Source organism: Euprymna scolopes, chromosome 19 (genome assembly GCF_053919585.1).
Source record: "Euprymna scolopes isolate OS-2025 chromosome 19, ASM5391958v1, whole genome shotgun sequence".
Classification (NCBI taxonomy): Eukaryota; Metazoa; Mollusca; class Cephalopoda; order Sepiida; family Sepiolidae; genus Euprymna; species Euprymna scolopes.
Window position 1 is genome coordinate 60849072 of NC_136500.1, and position 22530 is coordinate 60871601.

At 35.5% G+C, this 22530-nt stretch overlaps 1 protein-coding gene across 4 annotated transcripts in view; it reads left to right on the forward strand.

The window, feature by feature from the left end:
* The window catches only part of LOC145303654 (bridge-like lipid transfer protein family member 3B), a 305183-nt gene that overhangs the window by 197602 nt on the left and 85051 nt on the right, over nt 1–22530 (forward strand). For all 4 annotated transcript variants that reach the window (XM_080145223.1, XM_080145224.1, XM_080145226.1 and 1 more), the window contains exons 3-5: nt 5491–5529; nt 20320–20399; nt 21247–21352. In XM_080145223.1, coding sequence (XP_080001349.1) covers nt 5491–5529; nt 20320–20399; nt 21247–21352 — 225 coding nt within the window. The remainder of the gene's footprint in view (nt 1–5490; nt 5530–20319; nt 20400–21246; nt 21353–22530) is intronic.

Sequence of the window (22530 nt, forward strand, 5' to 3'; positions counted from 1 at the left end):
GCTCTTGTTCATGCAAACCTATGTTTGTGATTATGGGCAAAGCAACCTGTGAAGTGTTCCCTTTGGTTTAATATAGCCAATCTGAAATTTGCTGCTTGGGATGAGTTTAAACTCGAATTTTAAAGCTGATTTGTTCTTTAGTTTGATATTGCACTGCAACTGAAGGTCAAGTGGAGTATGCTCAAGTCTGCCACAGTGGAAGTAGTACAAGGACACTTAGGAGTCATCAGGATTGGATCACTGATGAAATGCTGGAACATGGAGAGAATGGCAAGAACTACTATGCATTGGGATTTCCGAGTCTTATGGTGACAAGCCTCTCAATTGATTAGAGCTAATGATAGTGCACATTGGTGTAGACTGGGGAGAAAAAAGCTGCAGCCTATGGGGACATAAGTTCTATTAAGTGATGAAACGAGCAACTTGAGGAAAATTTGGGATAAGTGAAGCTGGCTGAAGAGCAGTATTGTTGCAATGCAGCTTTGCCAACAGTAGATGAGGTACAGCAGGCCCTACATTGGCTGCATAACAACAAGGCTTTCAGAGACTCCTGCTAAAATATACAAGACTATGCCAGTGACATTTGTTGGGTACATCAGGTTTCCAGTGCAGTATAGTCTACTGCAGTCATTCCTGATGATTGAAGTGATGCAACATCTTATCCTTCCACAAAAGCGGCACCCAGAAACTGTTAAAATTACAGGCTTATTAGTCTTATTCACCTAATAGTAAAAGCATTTGCAGTTCTTTTTCTGAACAATTCAAGATTTACAATTTCTGCCCTCAAACAGCATTGGCCTCATCAACTACTGACTGCCCTATGTGTCGTAGAATTTATGCTTATGCTTATGACTCCACTAACAGACCTTTCTAGTGCATCAATGACATAGGGTGATGAGTCAGAAACTGTTCAGGTGAAGACCAACGTTTGATAGGAATGTGTACTCTCTCCAACTCTAGTACTCTAGCATTGATCCACTTTCCAGGACTTATGCTGATGGTATCATATTGATGGGGATGGGGTTCAGATTCTGCTGAATAGGCTGTAGGTGGTCACCTTTTGCTTAGATATATGTATTAACACATCAAAAACTAAGGTTTCTTTTCCTCTTCTCCAGAGGTTTCTGAATGCCATTGCATTTGAAGATATGGTGTCATTTGTGTGCCTTGGTTCCATCTTTTGTTACATCCAACCACAGTACGCCAGAGATCGATTTGCTGGCATACAATTGCATTTTGATTGTTTTTTCTTCTTTTTTTTAGTCTACTTGTAGTGAATGTACAATGTTGAAGCCTTTTTTGTAAATATTTCTGATATTTTATATATCACATATTTACAGAATTTGCATAAATAATTTTCTGATAATAAAGTTTATTTTGGATGAAATCTGGAATATTTTCTGAATAATTATTGTATTACATTAGCAATACACATGAAAAAATTGAAATAGCTTAAAATATTTTAATATTGGTATACATAGAAAGAGCTTGATGAGCTAAGAAAGAATCTTTTTATATTTTAAAAATCTGATTAAAATTAAGGAAGTTATGACTATTTTTGTGCCTCACATATTTGGATATTTTCTCCTCTTTAAGACCATATGCGTTTCGTCACATTTTTTACACTACTTTTTCAGTAAAAATGTCATATCTTTGTTAAAACACAAGACTAAACAATGAAATTTACCGTATAAGTGTATTTTTGTACAAGGAATCAGAATATACGCCTGAAAATATTCCAAAGTGCATGGTTTCCAAATAATCTGCAATAAATGTGCATAAATATGCTGCAATTCCTTAAAAATGCCATGTATCCATAAACAGAAAAGAAGTTGGAGAACTCAAAGTTGAATTGTAATGTGCTTTATGTACAAAAAACTTAAATCTAAACATAGGACCATTTTAAAAATGAATATATTGCAATATTTCTTTGGTATTATTGTAGATTAACACCTTCTGTTTAACCCCACCCAATCCCTTCTGACCACCCCCTCCATAATGTGATTCTACCTTTTTAGGCAATTATTATGAAATGCCATGAAAAACTTTAATGAAAAATAAGCAAATTATTTTAGAATTTAATGTAAAATAATTCCCCATTACAGGTCATTCTAGCGTTTTAGGGCATTTAACTGTTTTTTTTTTATGGGAGATAAATTCTGTATGCTTTTTGTTTTATTTTTTTAAAGACGATTATGTGTGGTTTTAAGAGGGTTTCTATGCAATGAGAATATGTGGAGGGTTGCCATTCGGACTTTGAATTAATTGTAGGGATAAGAAAAATTATGTGTGAACATACTGAAGACTTGACAGAAACAAAAACAATATTAGAGGGGGGGCGGTTAGTTTCACAAAAATTTAATGTAAAATAATTCACCATTTCCAGCATTTTAGGACAGTTAACCAATTTATTTTTTATGTGCATTTTTCTTTAAGGAAGAATCTATTTTTTGTTTGTTTGTTTTAGACGCTTGTATGTGGTTTACAGCGGTATTTTGTTGGGGGGGGGGAGGGGTTCCACTCGAACTTAGTGTTATTGTTAGGGTTAAAGAGTGTTTTAGGAGGAGACTTGCCACACATAACTTTAGTAGGTGGGTTGCTAACAGTATTTTGTTTTACTGTTTATTTTTAAGTCATTATCAAGACTTCAAATATTTAAGTGTCAACTAACTGACATTTGTCTTGTTCTCAGGAAATGCTCAACAGTCAACACTATTTTTGCGTTTGTATTATTTGCCATAGAGGTACGAAAAAGTTGTCCAAAAATAAAATTATAATAAATAAATGTTATGCAAAGCATGTTTTTATTTAATGTAACATGTTATTCAGCTCGAAACATACAGTGCTTACCGATGTATTGGAAAGTTAAAAATGGCGGCTGACTATCTCGTTCACATGGTAAGTTTGCGAAAATGAGTTAAAAATGAAAAACTAGACAAAATACTGTTAAAAACCCGCCGAATATATATCCGCCTATGTCACGGTAACATATATTGAGCGAGTTTCTAACAGTATTTTGTCTGGTTTTTTATTTATAACTCATTTTCCCAAACTGCCACCTCAAAGAGAGTCGGCCACCATTTTAAATTTTCGAATACATCTGAATACATCTGAATAAGCATGTTACATTAAATATAAACACTAAAAACATATCCAGTTAGGTAGAAAAGTAACTTATCTTACCTTTGATAACATTTATTTGTTATATATTCGATTTTGACAACTTTTTCAAATCTATGTGTATAGTAATACAAACGAGATTTTCATACATCTTCTGATTTTGAAAAAAACATTTGTGGCTGTTAGGCTGTTCGCAGTAAAACATTGTTTTAATTCGCTGTTCAAAACTAATGCAATGAATAAAAGTGCATGCAAGCTATATATCTACAAAAGTTTACTTTATTTTTTTAACCATGTTTTTAAATTTGACCAGAAATGTGAGAAATTATAATGGATTCATAATGCCGAATTGGTTGGGATTGTTGTTATCATACATTCTGAAAACCGAATAGTTCTAAACTAATGTTATTCTGATAACAAAATAGCTCTAATTAAACATATCAGAACGTTTATATTCATATTTTCATGTTTTTCTTAATTCGTTCGTGAATAAAAATTAAAGAACGCTTGTTTATACTGTGCTATAACTAATACCACAAGTGCTGTTAATACTAACTTAATTTGACCAAACTCGAAAAATAAACATTTTTTCCGGCTAGGTCCTTTTAAATTATCAATTACCGCGGTTCTACTCAACATAGAATAATACTTTTAATTGATAAAGATAGTAAAAAGAATGATTTATTTACTAGTGGGTGTCCGATGAAATTTTTTTCAAAATGTTCGATACTCGTCATATTAAAGTCTTATTTTTAACAACAAAAAAAGAAAGGGTAAAAAATATTTCGGACACGTGACAGTATTAAGATTAACACCTCTTCTGATTGGTTTCCAAATTTCATAACGAAATTCTTCATACAATCATGGTACGAACCTTTAGAAAACAGGGAGGGTCATTATAAAACCTTACCGAAAACGCCATTTTACGACGTTCACATTTTTATCACTTTATTTGCTTAAAACTCTTAAAATATATAATGTACATTCATATTTATTAATTCATTTGAAAGTATATTCATTTCCAAACAAAACAGTAGTAATTTGGAGACTTGAAGTGCTTTGTTTTTAAAAATATGGCTATTTTAGTAGAACTACCTTGAAATCTGTAATTATCCAAAGCGTTTTTTTTTGTCCGTGTGTATTGCTAATTACATTATGAGCTCTAATCACATTGTATGCTATTGAGCTACTGCATAAAGGAAAACGAATGTCTATTGCCCTTTCTCAATGACCAATGAAGAGTGAAAGTTGGAAATCTTTGATAATGACTGCCTCTGCCATCTTGCGTTGCTGATGGGATGACCATGTCCCAACAGAGCTGTTCTCTGCAAATGCCTCAACCTGAATTTATTGACATGTGTTTTGTCCCAGTGATGTCTTCAATAGTTCAGGTTTGTCATTCTTTGTCTAAAGGGGAAATAATTCTGCAATGTAAATCTCCCTACCTCTCTTTCAGAATAGTGCAAGTGTATCAGTATCTCTGTCTGCATCTCCACCCTTTCTTTGCATTTGTATCTTTTCTCTTACCCCTATCTCTATGCATTTGAATTCTTTTTCCTCTTTGCACATGTGCATCAGTTATCCTGCCCTATCTGTATCTGCACTTTTCTGTGTTTGAACAGATTTATTTTTTAATCTAGGTATCTAAATAAAGATGAACATCAATGAGTTCATCAGATTTCATTGCATCAGACACATTGAAATCTGCACAAATAAACATTTAACCAATATTTATTTTTACATTCCTGAACTGTCATCTAGGCTTCAGCCTCTGTCCCATCGATAAAATCTTGCATCCCTCTGCCTGTTCTACAAGTACTTTAATGGTGAATGCTTTGACGAACTACAAGCACTTGTACCCTCTCGATGTGAACAAATCCAATATGCAGCTAAATCCCACCCCTTCACAGAGATCCCTAGGTGTAAGAAATTCCCCAGAACTGCTAAACTTTGGAACTCGCTTCTAGGATTCTGTTTTCCCAACTGTACTGACATACAGATGTTCAAGTGTAATGTGAACAGACCTCTTGCCACTCATCTCCCTTCATAATACCCCTGAAACTTATGTCCCCGATAGTAGCCCTCTACTTCAAAGTGGCACTGTGCCTTGTTTGGGGTGAAAATTTGAATTTAAAAAGAAAAAAAAAAAATTGAACGTTAGAGAAACTTTTTATATAAAAAATGATTAGTTGTGAATAGAGATGTGGTGTCAGAAGGTTTATGATCTGACGCTAACTCCAAAATATACAACTCCTGCTTGTCAGTTCATGAATGTATTGACCTGTCGGTGGATGTTTATATATAAAATTTACTTATGCTCACAAGAATGATTAAGAGTTTATATTAAGCTTTTGTTTTCTTTCCTTTCAGATTCAATGGACAAAACTAAAAACTCAACCCATCTGTTTGGTAAGTAACAAAATTTTAAGTGTCTGTGTCTATTTGTGGGTGCATGTGACTGGACTAATGGATGTTGCTACAGATGATGAAGTCGGTGATGTCAAGGTCAAATGAATTCAGGTTCTATTTTAGTTTTTGTTTTATTTTAAACACAAATAACCTTTTATATATTAACTTCCTTGCCACGAGGTTAGACACAAAGCCACATTTGGTTTTGGGAAGCCAACACACTAGGATAAATGCACTCTGGTTTCAAAATATGGCTGAGCAGCTCATCAGCATTCCCAGATTGCCAATAAACTAACCCCTTCTCCAAGAAAAGGTAAAATCTTGAGGGTAGATCCCCTGGGTCTAAACAGAACCATACCTCAGCTCGACAACAATAAAGCTGACTAATGGACTGAATTTTTTATTCAGGTTATTTAATATCGAATCCAGTCATTTTGGTAAAACCTTTTAATTTTTTCACCTTGTCATTCATAGTGTTTATTGTAAGTTAGCTAGAAGTTTTTCCTTGGGGTGGGGGGACCCCAAATACACAAGGCTATTGAAAGGCTATTGTTGGCTAAAGTGTATCCTCGTAGGCAAGTCTAGAAGTTACACCCTCCGTGGTTTTGCCTTCTCACTTTTTGAGGAGTTTATTGCTAATCTCCTGAGGTGCTTCTACCGAGGAATATCAAGTGGACCGTCTAGGCATTTTTTGCAGGCCAGTTTGCTCTTCCTCTAGGGTGCTGACTTTTCAAATTCCACTTTCCTGACCCTTGTGTCACATCTTCCTTATCATGGGAAGGAGATAATCATATTCATGGTGTTTATTGTAATGGTCAAAATGCCAATGTGTACCAACTGAGCTCTCACCTTTCAAAAGTGAATTTTCAGGAGTTTTGAATGAATATTGCATTAAAAATTATCATAAACAAGTAGTTATGATATTAAGACCATTATTATTCAATGTATTCTCTAATGGTTTTCAATGGTTGCCATTTTGGTTTTCTGCAGATGATACAAACCAAACCAAAACAAAGCAATCAATTCTTTCAGTATTTAATAATTTTCTGTAAACATTTTTACAGTATATCAGCAATATATAATTTTGAGTTTAATCCTACTTTTTTTACATTAGACTCAGCAAGCTTTTTATATTTTCTTTTGCACATGCGCATTTAGCAGAGGTTTTAAGTTAAAACCAAAATGGCGACCATTGAAAACCATTAGCAAATACATTGGATAATGAAGGTCTTAATATCATAAAAACTACTTGTTGGCAACGATTTTAGATGCGATATTTATTCAAAGCAGATCTGAATACTCCAAAAAATCAACTTTTGAAATGCAAGTCTTTAGTTCGTACACATTCACACTTTTATCATTGTAACTTGTAATTTTTCATGAAAATGTATATGTATATCTATGCATACAGTTTAATATCATACTCAGGACCTATTCTGTTTAATCTTGATGTGTATGATGACTTTGAATTAAATTGGTCCTGGAAATAATGTCAACTAAGTAGTAACTCTACACCCCTAGAAGCTCTCAAGTTTTGACTTCATCATTGGATGCAGTTTTGTTTGGATCTATTTATGCACTAATCTATTGGAAAAGGCACAACTTGAATCACCCTATGAATAAAATAGTAACTTTTAACCTTTGCAATATGTTGTATTTTAGCACTAAATAATCCCAAAGAACTAGTTTGCCATTGAACAGATAAACTAAAGAATACCTCATTCTATGGTTTGATATTGCGATAGACTTGTTATTCTGTCAATCTTTCTACAACCAGTTTGTGTTCAGAAGATTTGCAGAACTGACACAACTTAGAGACTTTGGAAACTGGCCAGGCTGCAATTTCCATTTGCTTGTGTCCGAGAAAGTGTTTTGATCTATGGGAAGGCTTTTTTGTTGTGCTTTGTTCGACTTGGGTTTGGAGCAAGTGAGCTAGAATAAATTTTTTTTGTGTACAATGTCTGCTTTTGCATTGGTTGTTATTTTGTATGCAAATTATGAACTGTTCTTTATCCTACTCGGTGATCACCAATGCTAGAATAAACACAGCCATAATAAGAAAATATGTCACATTTGTTTGAAGTAACACGGCCAATCGAGGGTGCAAGTATGGTTGCACACTATTCCCTAAAATATCAGATAAGCTTAGAATTTCAACTTTTACATTCTTCTCCATCCAATTTAATACAGCTACGGTTTTCCAAGCTGAGAAATACTTCCCATCACATGACCAATCCAATTAACTACAGATATGCTGAATCTCACATTTAAATGTTAAATGTTCATAATTAAAAATGATTTTTAGATATTGCTTTGTTTTGATAACTCCAAAATTTGCATGTGTCTCTGGTTGAAATTTTGCATGGACCTGTATAATAAGGTGCAGCGAACTAAGTATTATTGTATCTGTTCATAGTGATTAATAGGAACTAGTCACCACAATACCATATTTTCTCTAGAAGTTTTCTCGGAAACTACTAGGCTGATCTGGTTGAAATTTTATATAGACCTTTGTTATTGTAAGGTGCAGCAACATAAGTATTATGGCATTTGTTCAATGCATAGTTAAGGATTAATATGGATTAGTATTTAACGTAAAAATGAACACAAATTTAACCTTATTCAACCATCACTTTTGTATAAAGCACTCATTCTAAGACCGTGGACTAAAATATCTAGTGGTTTCATAATTCTTACTTTTCTGTTTTTAAATGTAAAAAATCTGATTACTTTCTAATGATATAGAAAAATATTTTAAGTGAGTAGTTCGACAAGAATTTTTTAACATTAGACTTGAAAAATGATCATGTTGTTACTAAACTTTGAAGCAACATGATATCGGGTGCCATAAATGGGAAATTCTCAGAAAGGAACTTTGTTCAGGATAGTTTAGTTTTAGGTTCAGATTTAAAAAATGAAAATTCTTTGCAATGGTTGATGCTAGATGAATCTTTTTAAAATTTTTTTATTCACATTCACCCCTAACAAGGCATATCACCACTTGGACATAATGGGGCTACTATTTGGGACCGTTACATTTAAGCTTCTGCATATCAGTACAGTCAGGGGAGCAGGTAGCAAGAAAGGAATTCCAAGGTCTATCTGTTTGAGGAAAGAAACTATTAGAGTAGAAAGGTTTCAGGCATTTAAGGACCTCAACAGTGAAGGGGTGAGATTTTGTTGGTAAGTGGGTTTGTCGGAGATGTATGTCAAGGGGGCACAAGTGCAACGAGTTCATCAGAGTACATTCCATTAAAATATTTGTAAAACAGGCACAGAGATGCAACATTGCAGTGATGGGACAGAGGTCAGAGCTTAGTTGACAAAGTCGACCTATTAGATTGAAAACTTTAACTCCTATCCAAAAGGGAGAGGCTAGTGGTAGATGCACTAGCCCAGATGTGGCAACAATACTCGATGCATGGGCAAATGGTGGCTTTGTAGAAGCACAAGATAATCTTGGGTGTGGGTAGTCTTCTAGCATGATAGAGGGAACCCACCTTCTTTGCAGCAATTTTCACAATGTCCTTAATGTATTTGATCCGGTTCATATTGTCCATGAATGTTAAGCCGAGAAGTTTGAAGAAAGAATTCTCTGGTAAGGTGTTTCATGTCATGGATATCTGTGGTTGAAGAGGCATCTTGTAATTGTTAAAGGAGAACAGTTTAGTCTTACTAGCATTAAATGTTACCATCATTTGCGGCTCCATTCCACTATGGTCTGGAAGTCATTTTCTAACGATTCTGCCATTGTCTTAGATTCATGTACATCCGTTCTTCCCTCATGCATGTTGTAGAACGGTTTATCATCAGCAAATATAATCTTTACTATGAATGTTTTACATGGGAGTAACCAAAATTGGAACTCTGTCAAGCACCTACAATAAATAACAATGGAGAAGAAAAGGCCATCTCTCACTAGATTTCAAAGTCAATTCTATACTCTGTCCAGGCAGAAGAGTGCTCTGAGTGGCATCTCCCCAGATATGATGACAGAACTCCATCTTTGGACATATCTGGTTCTTGCACAGGTAAAAGATCATGTCAGGAGCGAGGTACTTTTTGAGGCAGTAGAAAGGTCTGACCATTTTTTCCTGCAACCTTAGTAATGGATTTACGTAATTGTTCCATTTTAGATATGGATTGAAGATTAGTTTATGAGTTTATCAAAACTGGTGGCTTCCACAAGAATTTGATGAAAGAAGAGAAACTTTGCTTTAGAGGTAGTAAGAGTAACAAGCCATCATTTCCCAGATTGCAGCACATTCTATTGGCCAGAAGAGAGAGAATCGGAAAGATCTTGGATCATCAATGCTTTTTGAAGTGTTCTTGGAAATGGTTGTGTATAATTCAGATATATGAATTAAGCTTTTAGTGGAATACCACTTTTTCTGTAATTCAGAAAAGGCGGAATTCTTGCTTGAATCTCTGGAACCTCATAGATGTAAGTGCTCTGCTTTATAGTCAAAATCAGCTTTTTCTCTTTTTAAAAAAGAAAATACTGATATCTGCTATGTCGCTAGAGCTGTACCGCTTTATTTTTCATCGCTATTTGGCTAGATTTGATTTTCCCCCTTTTTTTTTTCTGTTTGTTTTCCTCTTTTTTTCTCCTGTCTTGTCTTCCTTTTCCCACATATGACAGTTCTCTCTGAAAACTAAAAATCTTAATTCTGCCATGAAGACTATGACTTCAAACGACTCATGCATGATGAGGGAGTTAGATAACGTTCTGTCTCTTTCCACCCTTGCATGCTCATGCAAGGTCTTTCTCTTAAGTTGCTTTTAGTTGTTGCTCCCTCCGTGCACACAGGAATATTGTGGCTTAGGAACTTCATCCCAATTTCAACAGTTTTTGCCATTGGCTACTGGTGTTCATAATAATTATTGAAAATAAATAAATAAAAATTTCATGGTCATATCTTTGTTAAAGAAACCTGCTGCATTTCAATTATATATAGTTGAGTTTTTTGTCGCACTTACATTGATATTAAAAGCCTACATTTCTAGTTAAAAATGAAAACAAAATTCTTAATATACTCGGCTATGAATATGTGAGCAACTAAATAAAGGTTTACTAATTTGCATATTCTTTGACAAACGAACTTTAATTAATTATTCCTTTTTTATGATGTCTTATTGGTTTGTTTCATTTAACTCTTACATTTGGTTCTAGTTATGCATTTTTTACATTGTGCATAATTGCATAGCATTTAGCAAGAAAATATTCAAGCACATGTGTGTCTGTATGTATATGTATATATATATATATATATATATATATATATATGACTTTGCGTGTGTGGGTCTACCAAACTTCTCTCTGAATTTTTGATCTACAGACTTGAAACGTTATATATAAGGAATTTAGATCTGTGGAACAATTTCGATTGTTTTTAGCTGGTAAAACAGCTGGTAAGAGGTTAAAAAAATTGATCTTGGCAGGAGTAACTTAATAAAACCTATTACTTCCGCATATGTGCAAATCATTCTATAGCTTGAAGTCGCTCCATTAAATTAAATGGATTAAACAAAAAGGTGGTATTCCACTAAAATCCTTATCTATCTGTTGATAGCTCAAATAGTAATGACTAGGGTGGTGACAACAGCATATTCTTTGCCTTGTTTTGATTCTCAGGTATATATCAATTGATATCTTATGTTTTTATGTAGCGTTGATTAATTGTGTCTGTGTCGGATATATACTCGAGAGTCAAAACAATAAGAATATTCTGTTCTAGCCCTAGTAATGACCAAGGCTAGAGCGCTAAATTTTTGTTTCGATTCTAACTGATGACATCCAAGTGATTGTTTTTTTTTTTTTGTTTTTTTTTTAACCTTTGAAATCATTACTATATATTAGGTGCAATATTATCAATAGAGAATTGGCTATGTAATAAGAAATATGAAATCTGCATTAATTAAAATATCATATTTAAACTTATTTTACGACTGGTCCACAATGAGGTTGGGGACATTACCATATATTGTGTACAATATAATAGATACAGGATTGGATCTATCAGAAATGTGTAAGAATTTAAATATATTGAAGCATATTTTACGATAGGGCAACGCCAGACAGTGTGTGTATATATTTCTGTAAGGTTTGATGAGGCTGCTGCATCGTAGATATGGTCCAGCGACCGAAACATGTGTAACTAAACAGATAAAACGGTACTAAAAAAAATATGTGTGTATATATATATATATATATATATATATATATATATATATATATATATATATAATTTTATTTAGTCTCAGAATTCAAATTACTGCTTATTCAATTCTCATCACTTTGAACTTCTAACCTACTTGTACAAGATATATAAGAATCTACTGTACATAGAAAAAATACCTCATTTTACACTCGGCTTCAAGTTGTCCAAATTAAAAGATCAATCATCTCATTAGCCCATCTTGTCATGAACGCCTGCTTCTCAACTCAGTAGCTACTTAGCATTAACCAAGGACAAGTGAGGATTTTATTTTTGTGGAGTTTACACAATTACTTATATAGACTAAAATAGCCACAACTAGAATAAGAATTCTGTTTAAAATCCTCAGAATTTTACAACAATGAGAGCAGTTTTTCTTCTTTCATGAAGTCTCTTTTCTTAATATTCTTGCAAATTCCTAATGCCACTTTTTTAATTCAAACTTTTAGCTGTATCTAATTAATTTCATGGTGGACGTTATTCAATTTAAACACATGACCAAGAAGATTTCTGTTTGTTATAGATAAAACAAATCAATGTCAGATGTTCTTTTCTTTGTGTGGATTTCACTGGAATTATCAGAGCTCAGAATTGGTTTATATGATGCTTTAGAAGTATTCTCCTCACATTAGTTAGGGACATTGACAACAAAATAGACGGGTATTTATTCTCTCTGTCTCCTGTCTCTCTGCTAGTCTATCCACCCCGTCTTTCTCCTTGCCTGTCTTCCCTCATCTCTCTCTCTCCTTGCCTGTCTTCTCTCGTCTCTCTCTCTCCTTGCCTGTCTTCCCTGGTCTCTCTCTCTCCTTGCCTGTCTTCCCTGGTCTCTCTCTCTCCTTGCCTGTCTTCCCTGCTCTCTCTCTCTCCTTGCCTGTCTTCCCTGGTCTCTCTCTCTCTCCTTGCCTGTCTTCCCTGGTCTCTCTCTCTCCTTACCTGTCTTCCCTGGTCTCTCTCTCTCCTTGCCTGTCTTCCCTCGTCTCTCTCTCTCCTTGCCTGTCTTCCCTCGTCTCTCTCTCTCCTTGCCTGTCTTCCCTCGTCTCTCTCTCTCTCCTTGCCTGTCTTCCCTCGTCTCTCTCTCTCCTTGCCTGTCTTCCCTCGTCTCTCTCTCTCCTTGCCTGTCTTCCCTCGTCTCTCTCTCTCCTTGCCTGTCTTCCCTCGTCTCTCTCTCTCTCCTTGCCTGTCTTCCCTCGTCTTTCTCTCTCCTTGCCTGTCTTCCCTCGTCTTTCTCTCTCCTTGCCTGTCTTCCCTCGTCTTTCTCTCTCCTTGCCTGTCTTCCCTCGTCTCTCTCTCTCCTTGCCTGTCTTCCCTCGTCTCTCTCTCTCTCCTTGCCTGTCTTCCCTCGTCTCTCTCTCTCCTTGCCTGTCTTCCCTCGTCTCTCTCTCTCTCCTTGCCTGTCTTCCCTCGTCTCTCTCTCTCCTTGCCTGTCTTCCCTCGTCTCTCTCTCTCCTTGCCTGTCTTCCCTCGTCTCTCTCTCTCTCCTTGCCTGTCTTCCCTCGTCTCTCTCTCTCTCCTTGCCTGTCTTCCCTCGTCTCTCTCTCTCTCTCCTTGCCTGTCTTCCCTTGTCTCTCTCTCTCTCTCCTTGCCTGTCTTCCCTCGTCTCTCTCTCTCTCTCCTTGCCTGTCTTCCCTCGTCTCTCTCTCTCTCTCCTTGCCTGTCTTCCCTCGTCTCTCTCTCTCTCTCCTTGCCTGTCTTCCCTCGTCTCTCTCTCTCTCTCCTTGCCTGTCTTCCCTCGTCTCTCTCTCTCTCTCCTTGCCTGTCTTCCCTCGTCTCTCTCTCTCTCTCCTTGCCTGTCTTCCCTCGTCTCTCTCTCTCTCTCCTTGCCTGTCTTCCCTCGTCTCTCTCTCTCTCTCCTTGCCTGTCTTCCCTCGTCTCTCTCTCTCTCTCCTTGCCTGTCTTCCCTCGTCTCTCTCTCTCTCTCCTTGCCTGTCTTCCCTCGTCTCTCTCTCTCTCTCCTTGCCTGTCTTCCCTCGTCTCTCTCTCTCTCTCCTTGCCTGTCTTCCCTCGTCTCTCTCTCTCTCTCCTTGCCTGTCTTCCCTCGTCTCTCTCTCTCTCTCCTTGCCTGTCTTCCCTCGTCTCTCTCTCTCTCTCCTTGCCTGTCTTCCCTCGTCTCTCTCTCTCTCTCCTTGCCTGTCTTCCCTCGTCTCTCTCTCTCTCTCCTTGCCTGTCTTCCCTCGTCTCTCTCTCTCTCTCCTTGCCTGTCTTCCCTCGTCTCTCTCTCTCTCTCCTTGCCTGTCTTCCCTCGTCTCTCTCTCTCTCTCCTTGCCTGCCTTCCCTCGTCTCTCTCTCTCTCTCCTTGCCTGCCTTCCCTCGTCTCTCTCTCTCTCTCTCTCTCCTTGCCTGCCTTCCCTCGTCTCTCTCTCTCTCTCTCCTTGCCTGCCTTCCCTCGTCTCTCTCTCTCTCTCTCTCTCTCTCTCCTTGCCTGCCTTCCCTTGTCTGTCTCTCTCTCTCCTTGCCTGCCTTCCCTCGTCTCTCTCTCTCTCTCTCCTTGCCTGCCTTCCCTCGTCTCTCTCTCTCTCTCTCTCTCTCTCCTTGCCTGACTTCCCTCGTCTCTCTCTCTCTCTCTCTCCTTGCCTGACTTCCCTCGTCTCTCTCTCTCTCTCTCTCTCCTTGCCTGACTTCCCTCGTCTCTCTCTCTCTCTCTCTCTCCTTGCCTGACTTCCCTCATCTCTCTCTCTCTCTCCTTGCCTGCCTTCCCTCGTCTCTCTCTCTCTCTCTCCTTGCCTGCCTTCCCTCGTCTCTCTCTCTCTCTCTCCTTGCCTGCCTTCCCTCGTCTCTCTCTCTCTCTCTCCATGCCTGCCTTCCCTCGTATCTCTCTCTCTCTCCCTCCCTGCCTTTCTTCCCCCTCTTTGTCTGTTACTCCTTCTCTCTCTCCTCTCAACTGGTTCAATATAATAGAAAAAAAGTAAAAGAAAGCTTATTGCTTGACTGTTTAACCTAGTTTCAGTATTTTTGAAATGAAAAATATTTTTGAATGGAAAAGGTACCTCCCCACACACACACTTATTTGGATCCTGATAATCTCAAGGGAGTGAATATTACAATTTGTTTTGTTTTTGTGTTTGTACTAGAACAAGGTCATACTCATACTAAATCTGATGATGTAAGAGTTTTCAATGTATTTTACATAGTTTCTGAGTTTTAGCTAGCCATATATCCAACTACACAAATAATTTGTTTTTAATTTAATTTCTAAAGAAAAACGGTAGGTTATTGTCTATTACTAAATTTTGTGCAGTTTTATAATAAATTAAGATTTTTTTAATCGTTTATTTTCATGATGCACTTTTATAAAATGTAGCAATCAACAATCTGGAATTAAAATTTTTTTTTTCTCAAAAAAAAAACAAAATGGATGCTGTTACAAAGCGTTGCTATTTTATTTTATATTGCTTCACATTGCAGTTAAAAATTTTTTTAGATTCGTGGAATGTTAAAGACAACTGAGAAAATAGCCAGCTTTCTTGCTTTAAATAAACCTTTCTACACGTGCATCTTAGTCGATCCAATGCTTAGATTCCATTAAACTTCAATAAAAAAAAAAATCATGATCTAAAATTTCCAAGCCCTCATCAGTATTTATATAAAGTTGAGCATGTTTTGGAACATAGCTGTTAGTCGTATGAAGGGGTATGTGGGCTATATTTGATTTTAGTCTTAATGCAAGCAGCGTAAACATTTTATATTAAATTTCGTATGCCCCAACCCCCATTCCATCGGTTGGGAAATTCATCTCCATTCCAGCTTTTTCCAAACCATACCTCATTTCAATAAAGAAGGGGTTTGATAGTTCAAGACGGTCCTTACATTTTCAAAATGATGCCAAAGCGAACCAAGGTTGGTATGATAATATCCAAACTTTATGGATTGATGAATTTTCCAACTGCAACCTTATGCAGAAGGGTACCCTCCCCCAAAAGTAAATAAATAAAAATAAACAAGCCATCCATAGGTCATGGATGGCGATCACTGATGTCTTAGGATAGGATTCTGATGGCTGAATAGTCCACTTGCAACAATTCTTTGGCTCTTACTGTAGCTAAACAGGAGTTTGATGAAGCCTAGTCCAATCAATCGGCTGGTTACATCCTGCTCTAGCATCTATAAGTTTATTCACAACTGTACTATTCAATTTGAGAAAAAAAATTTCTTTCTTGTCCCCCCCCCCAATAAATACTAGAAGGTGGTGGCTGAGGGTTAATCGTGTTAAGAACAAAAAAAAAACAATTACCAATGCCAAGGAGTAATGTTTATAAAAACGTTTCCACTCTCACTGTAAAGTCTCAGTTGTTTTCTGAGCGTAATGCTCCTACTCTCTCTGTAAAATTTTCTAAGAGTAATGTATTTTATGAATATAAAATAAGTATCCTACTTGTAGAATTATATTTGACAACTTTATTTGGAATTAAATAACCCATATAGTCAATGTGCCATAGACCAAAACAAAACCATGAAGCCTCATCATAAAAAAAAATGTTTATTCTTTTTCGTATTTTTATTATTTTAGCTGTAAAAGTCAATAAAATAAATATACATTGTTAGGTAGATTAGCCCAGCTTTTAGTCATGCTATGCATCTTAGATTTCATTGTTTTCATATAAACATTATTACATTTCACACAATGACACCAACATTCGATATCACTTGTTTGTAATTGCGTACAAAAAACACAATATTGCCTGGAATTTAGACATTTGGGGCAATTTCTTTATATTTCTTATTTTCTTTATCCCCCCTCCTTTTTTTTTTAATTTAACGTTATCTTTTTTCTTTCTTCCCTTTTCCCCTATTTCGTTCTCTTTTTTCGATACTTCTGCAGTTTATGGCCCCTGCTGAGATATTATATTATTATTTAGAAACCTATACTTAACATGGGGAGGGTTTTTTGTTAATCATTCTGTACTTTCTTCTAACAATTTAATAAGTAAAAGATACCATAAAAATTGAATTCCACTTGGAAATTCCATCTAAAGAAAAATAGAACAGTTTCTCAACTATAGAAATACCTTTTCTTTATTTGTTCTTTTCTATTTTTATACAGAAGATAAACTAGTGAGAAACGAATTGTTTTGTGATGTTCTAAATGAACTTTGCTGAATTCTGTTTATGATTAATTTTAAAGCACACAAATCCATTCTATTCAATGAATAATTGAAACAAGGAACCTCAAAAATTTGATTTCTTTGTATTTTGCAGGTTGGCAATCCTAATTGTTGACATCTAATAAAAAAATAAAACTTGTTTTGTAGAATTAGCATGCAACAATAATTTTTACCTTTTTACACATTTGTTTTGCTAAAAAGAAATCTTGTTATTTGTTTATTTTTTTTTTTTCATGTGACTTTTTCTTGTTCAAAAATGGAAATTCTGTATGCCTTGGGGGTGGCACATAGTAGATTCCAATGTGAAAATATAAAATCAGCAAGTGTAGAATTGGTCAGATTTATTGTTAGTGTTTGGATCAGTAATCAGAATCAGGAATTGGAAAAAAAATCTTAACTTTTTAGTGTATCAGAATTGGAAAGTTTTGTACCTATTTTCCGATGCCAAAAATGATTATTTTAATTGTTTCAGTTTTGTTGTTGTTTACAACTTAATTTTCCAATACTAGCACTAAAGATAAAGTAATAAATATTTATAGATTTTGAAATACCAGTAAAACTAAAATCTATAGACGCCGATGTAGTGTATTTTATGTTTGAAAAAATATATATATGTACACATATTATGTGTGTACTTACAGTAATCCGACCATCCCCCTGTTTGAACAGAATCAATAATTGTATGAAAATCAGAAATATATTGGAATCATCCCATCACTATTGTATTGACCTCCACAATACTATCATGGAAAGGTATGAACCACACACTCCATCCCACTCACGATACAACATTAGAAAGCTCTGCCTGATTAAACAGGACTTAACACCATCTGATAAACATCAATACACTCAAGAATGCATGAAAGACAATCTTCAAATAAATAACAATATCACCGGAAAATAAGCAACAATAATCTCCAAATGTCTAGAAGATAATATAATAAAAACAAAGCAAAGGAAAGTATTAGAGTATATAATTGAGTATTACAAAAAACTAATTAATTCATTAATTCGAAATGTGAGATAATCTTATTAAAATGAGAAATCCGAATGATAAACAAATTCTATGTTTCTCATAAAAGGGGAAATGTCTTTCATGAAATGTGCAGAAAATAATTCTCAAAATTATTTATTCTTCATATATTTATCCATGACTTGAAAGAAGCTGTTATCTGGTTATAACTTTGTGAAGTTAAAAACTTTGAAGAATGTTATCAAAAAGTAAAGCCCTGAAAGCGGATTGTTACTGAAATCAAAGTGATAATCAATGGTGGCTATATTGGAAAGTTTCCGGCTCTGTTTTCGGAGGAGGGAGCTGAGTGCAATTGACTTGTGATACCTGTAAGCATTGGGGTAGTGGAATTACTGGTAAATTGAAAATTCTTTTGCCAAGTTTTTGGAAGGGAGGTGGGTGCAATTCATTTGTTTTTCCTTTGGGGTACCTGTAAGTATTGAATACAAAAAAAGTGTAGTGGAATTACTGGTAGGTTGAGAGAGGATAACTAATTTGTATGAAACAAGTGTAAGATAATGGACATGGATGACAACTCTGATGTGGAGAAAATATATCTGAATGCCAAAGCCATTGAGGTTGTTGAAGTTTTATTTTGGTGATATCATTGGAGCACAGGGTGGAAAAGGTGCTAGTATGATTGCAAGAGTGGATGGAGTAAGTTCAAAAACTTCTACCATTGTTGCGTAAGTGACGAACAATGCGTAGAAAATATCAGATGTATTGCATACATGCAGTTCAGGATCCAGGGAAAACCAGATGTTAAATCCGATTGCTGAGCGATGATGTCAACCCTACGTTCCGATTGAAGAGTCAGGGTCATGAAACAATGAGAGAATATATTGGAATTACTAAAAGTGCAAAGCAATAAAAAAAAAAAAAATTGATTGAATGTTAAAATAAGGGAACACGTCAAATCTGTTTAAAATGTTTCTGATTTGTAATGTGGTTATGACCCCAATGATTTGGATGATCTTATTTATAACTAGGGTTAGGACAATCAACTCATGACAAGCCTTGCAAGTCAGTTCGCTGCCAGTCTCCGTCTTGAAACAACTGAACCACTGCTGATTCAGACTACATTGATTCTTTGCCGCCATCTTTTTTTTAAGAATTTATCAACTCAAGATCGTGACTGCATTGATTCTTTGCCGATTTTATTTGCTACCGCCATCTTTGTTCATCTTTTTCTGAAATGTTTCAGAAACATGGAGAGTGACCGAGGCCAACACCCACAAACTCCAGACATTCACCAACCAATGTCTCAGAAACATCCTAAACATCAGATGGCAACCAAACCCTAATAGAGATGGATTAAAAAATGGAACTGGATTGGCCATACCTTGCGGAAGCCTGCATTCAACATCACGAGGCAGGCCCTTAAATGGAACCCTCAAGGCAAGCGTAAAATTGGTTGTCTGAGACAGACATGGAAAAGAAACGTTGAGACAGAGACCAGGGCTGCTGGAATGACATGGGGTGAACTGAAGAGGACCAGCCAGAACCGGGTCCATTGGAGGAGCATCATTGCAACCCTATGTTCCCTAAGGAATTAAGAGGCTTAAATAAAAAATAATAAAAATATTTGTTTAATATAATGGCTCAATATAAGACATAAACAAAGGCACAAGTCAGTCAGAAAATCAGCAGTGAGGCTTCTACCATCGCCCACACCGACCAGCCACCCGTCACATCACCACCAGCCCACATACTGACCCAAACTCTCTTTTGTCATGCTATCAGTGAAATGTAAATAAAACTTGATGTTGATTTAACAAGTGTCTGTTTAATTTCAAAAACCATGGCTAACAGAATAGCTGCATATATATATTTTGGCACACATTTTGTTAAAAGTGCAACCCATCAATTAGACTGACAATATAACACCATTACTAATCAGCAAAACTATACCACTGCTGAACAAGGGTAGTCTATCAGGCATGCGTACACAGTATGATGTATGGAAATGAAACCGGGCCAGTGAAGGTTGAGGATATGTGTTGCATAGAGAGAAATGATATGAAAATGATGTAATAAATGTGTAATGAGAGTCTTAAATATAGATTTAGTTCAGATGACCTTGGAGGAAGATTACACATGGACAGTATAGAAAAATGTGTATGGAAGAGTAATCTTTGATTTTATGGCCATGTTGAAAGAATATGAGAGGAAAACCAAGGAAAATATGGGCAAAAGTAATAACAATGGACCTGAGAAATAAATGAAGATCTGGCCAGAGATAGATTACTTGTATATCAATTTCTTAAAGCTGTCCAACACATGCCAGTATGTAAAAGGATGTTAAATCGAATATGATGATGATGATCTTTTTTGCTCCTTGACTTTTGCAGAATTCTTTTTTAAATTCCATTTTACACTTCTGTCTTTCATCTTTAATTTTATTATAATCTTTATTTTATTCATTTTTTTTTTTTTTTTTTTTAATTTTTTTAATCTCCAGTACCTGGATGAAGTCGTTCTGGAAGTGGAGACATGTGAAGAACCGCGGCCTCCAAATAATCCGCAAGTAGCAAGCTTAAGGTGAGTTTTGTTTTTCTTTTCTACAGAACTCTTGCATTTAGTGACAGGTTATATAAAGGGTTCTGGAATTATGAGCTGGATATAAATGTCAGGATTTGTTATAGTTATTTCCCTTCAGGTATGACATTATAAAGGTTTTTAAAAATAGATTTTAACAAAAGTTTATTATTTCTTGTAATATATGAATAGGAGTATTGCTTTCTCTTAGTGTGGTTTTGGGTATTAACGAGCTTATACAAGTTAAAGATGGAAAAAGTTGAAAGGAAAAATTTCTTTTTAGTTTTTAATTATTTCTATTGTTTTTTCATATTATTTGGATTCATTGGACTATTGTTCTCATGTTGAATGTGATTTTCACGTTTCAGTCAATGTAACCTCTGACCTTCAAGTGTATTTTGTCGAACTCTGTAATTTGGACAGAATTTAGAATGGAACACTTTATTTACTTTATAGGAGGTAGGATGCTCTTGTTCCATCAGCCATGACTTGAGAGAGGTCCTAAGTAATTCGTAATTATATTTTTCGGTTGCCCACACTGAGAATTGAACCTGCAATCTTCAGGAGAATATCACTTTTACAATTGCTTTTTTTCCAAGTAATCTAACCAGTCTGATGAATCCAATAATATGAATTTTTCAATCCTCATCTCAAAAATTCATAATTGCTTTTTATTTTTTATGTTGACATTTGATACTGTGCTTAAAAAAAAAAAAACAAGTGTTCAGTGTTTTTACCAAGCTTTCCTTGAAGACATAAATAGGAACAGTGTTATTTAAAAATTATTTTATGCATAATTATAAAAAACAAATATTATTTTAATGTCGTTTAAATGCTTTTGTTCGTCTAGGCCTGGCAAGTATGGTTTTGTGGAACGAGTAATTGATGGCATTTATGTGCACATAAATTCTGTCCAGGTGTTCTTCCTTTCGAAAACATTCCAGGCATGCTTGCAGGTAAGCAGTCAATTTCTTTTGCACCTAAAATATCCTTGGATCATTAAGTTTTATCTTTAAAAGATTAATTCCGAAAGGTGTCTATGCAGAAGAAATGGCAACATGCAATCTTAATTGAGTTTTCTGAATAAAATATGTTAAAAAAACCTACACACACATGTAAAAATATCAAATTAATATTTCACTATGGGAGATTAAACACACATCCATTAACAAAATTTTATGTGCAATTTACATACAGTTAAGACAATTATTGCGCTCGATTCCATATACTTAAATGTTTAAAATATATGTAGTAATAAGTGGGGGGGGGTGGAATAGGCTAAAAAATACAATCAAACCTCAATTATGATGCAATTTCATATTTTGTCTCTATTGTTAAACTTGCTGTATCTACCTATGAGCCGAAATTGCCAAGAAATGATGAGCAAGTTAAATAAGTGGGTGACGATTGAACTTCATAGACTGCATAGCATCCTGACACTTAGTTTTTGTTAGTTTTTGCATGGTGGGATAGTGATAAGTTGAGGGGAAGGGGGCAGATGTGGCCAGTTTTGATGTTCGGCTTGGGGTGACTACGTGAAAGACAGGATATTTAAGATTTCTGGTCAAGAGTAAATATATTTAAGAAATGGAGCAGATGAGGAGTTAGTCAAAGTTCAGTTTAAGGAAATTGCCGAAAGAATCTAAAAGTTAACGACTTAACATCAAAGAAGATTGATATCGGGCCTGACATGACCAGAGAATAATCAAGACGGCATTTGAGGTCTCTAGCCATAACAGTAACACACACACACACACACACACACACACACACACACACACGCACACACACGCACAGATACACACACACACGCACAGATACACACCACTTATCACAACTAATTATACTTACAATGTGTTATTTTGGACTACACTTAGTATTGTCAGAGTTTTTTCACTTTCATTTTTTTTTTCAATTATACTTTATTTATTTTACTAATTAAAAAATTTTTTTTTTTTTTTTTTAAAGCTGAATTATTACAATATAGTTTGATCATTAAATGCAAACAGATGCATGTTATTTCTTCATAATATTCTGTTGAATGTCTGTTTTATATGTTAGCATGTGTTGGATGACTTTTAGAAATTAATTGTTGTCAGGTCTTTATTCCACTTTCTCTCGAATTCATCATTAT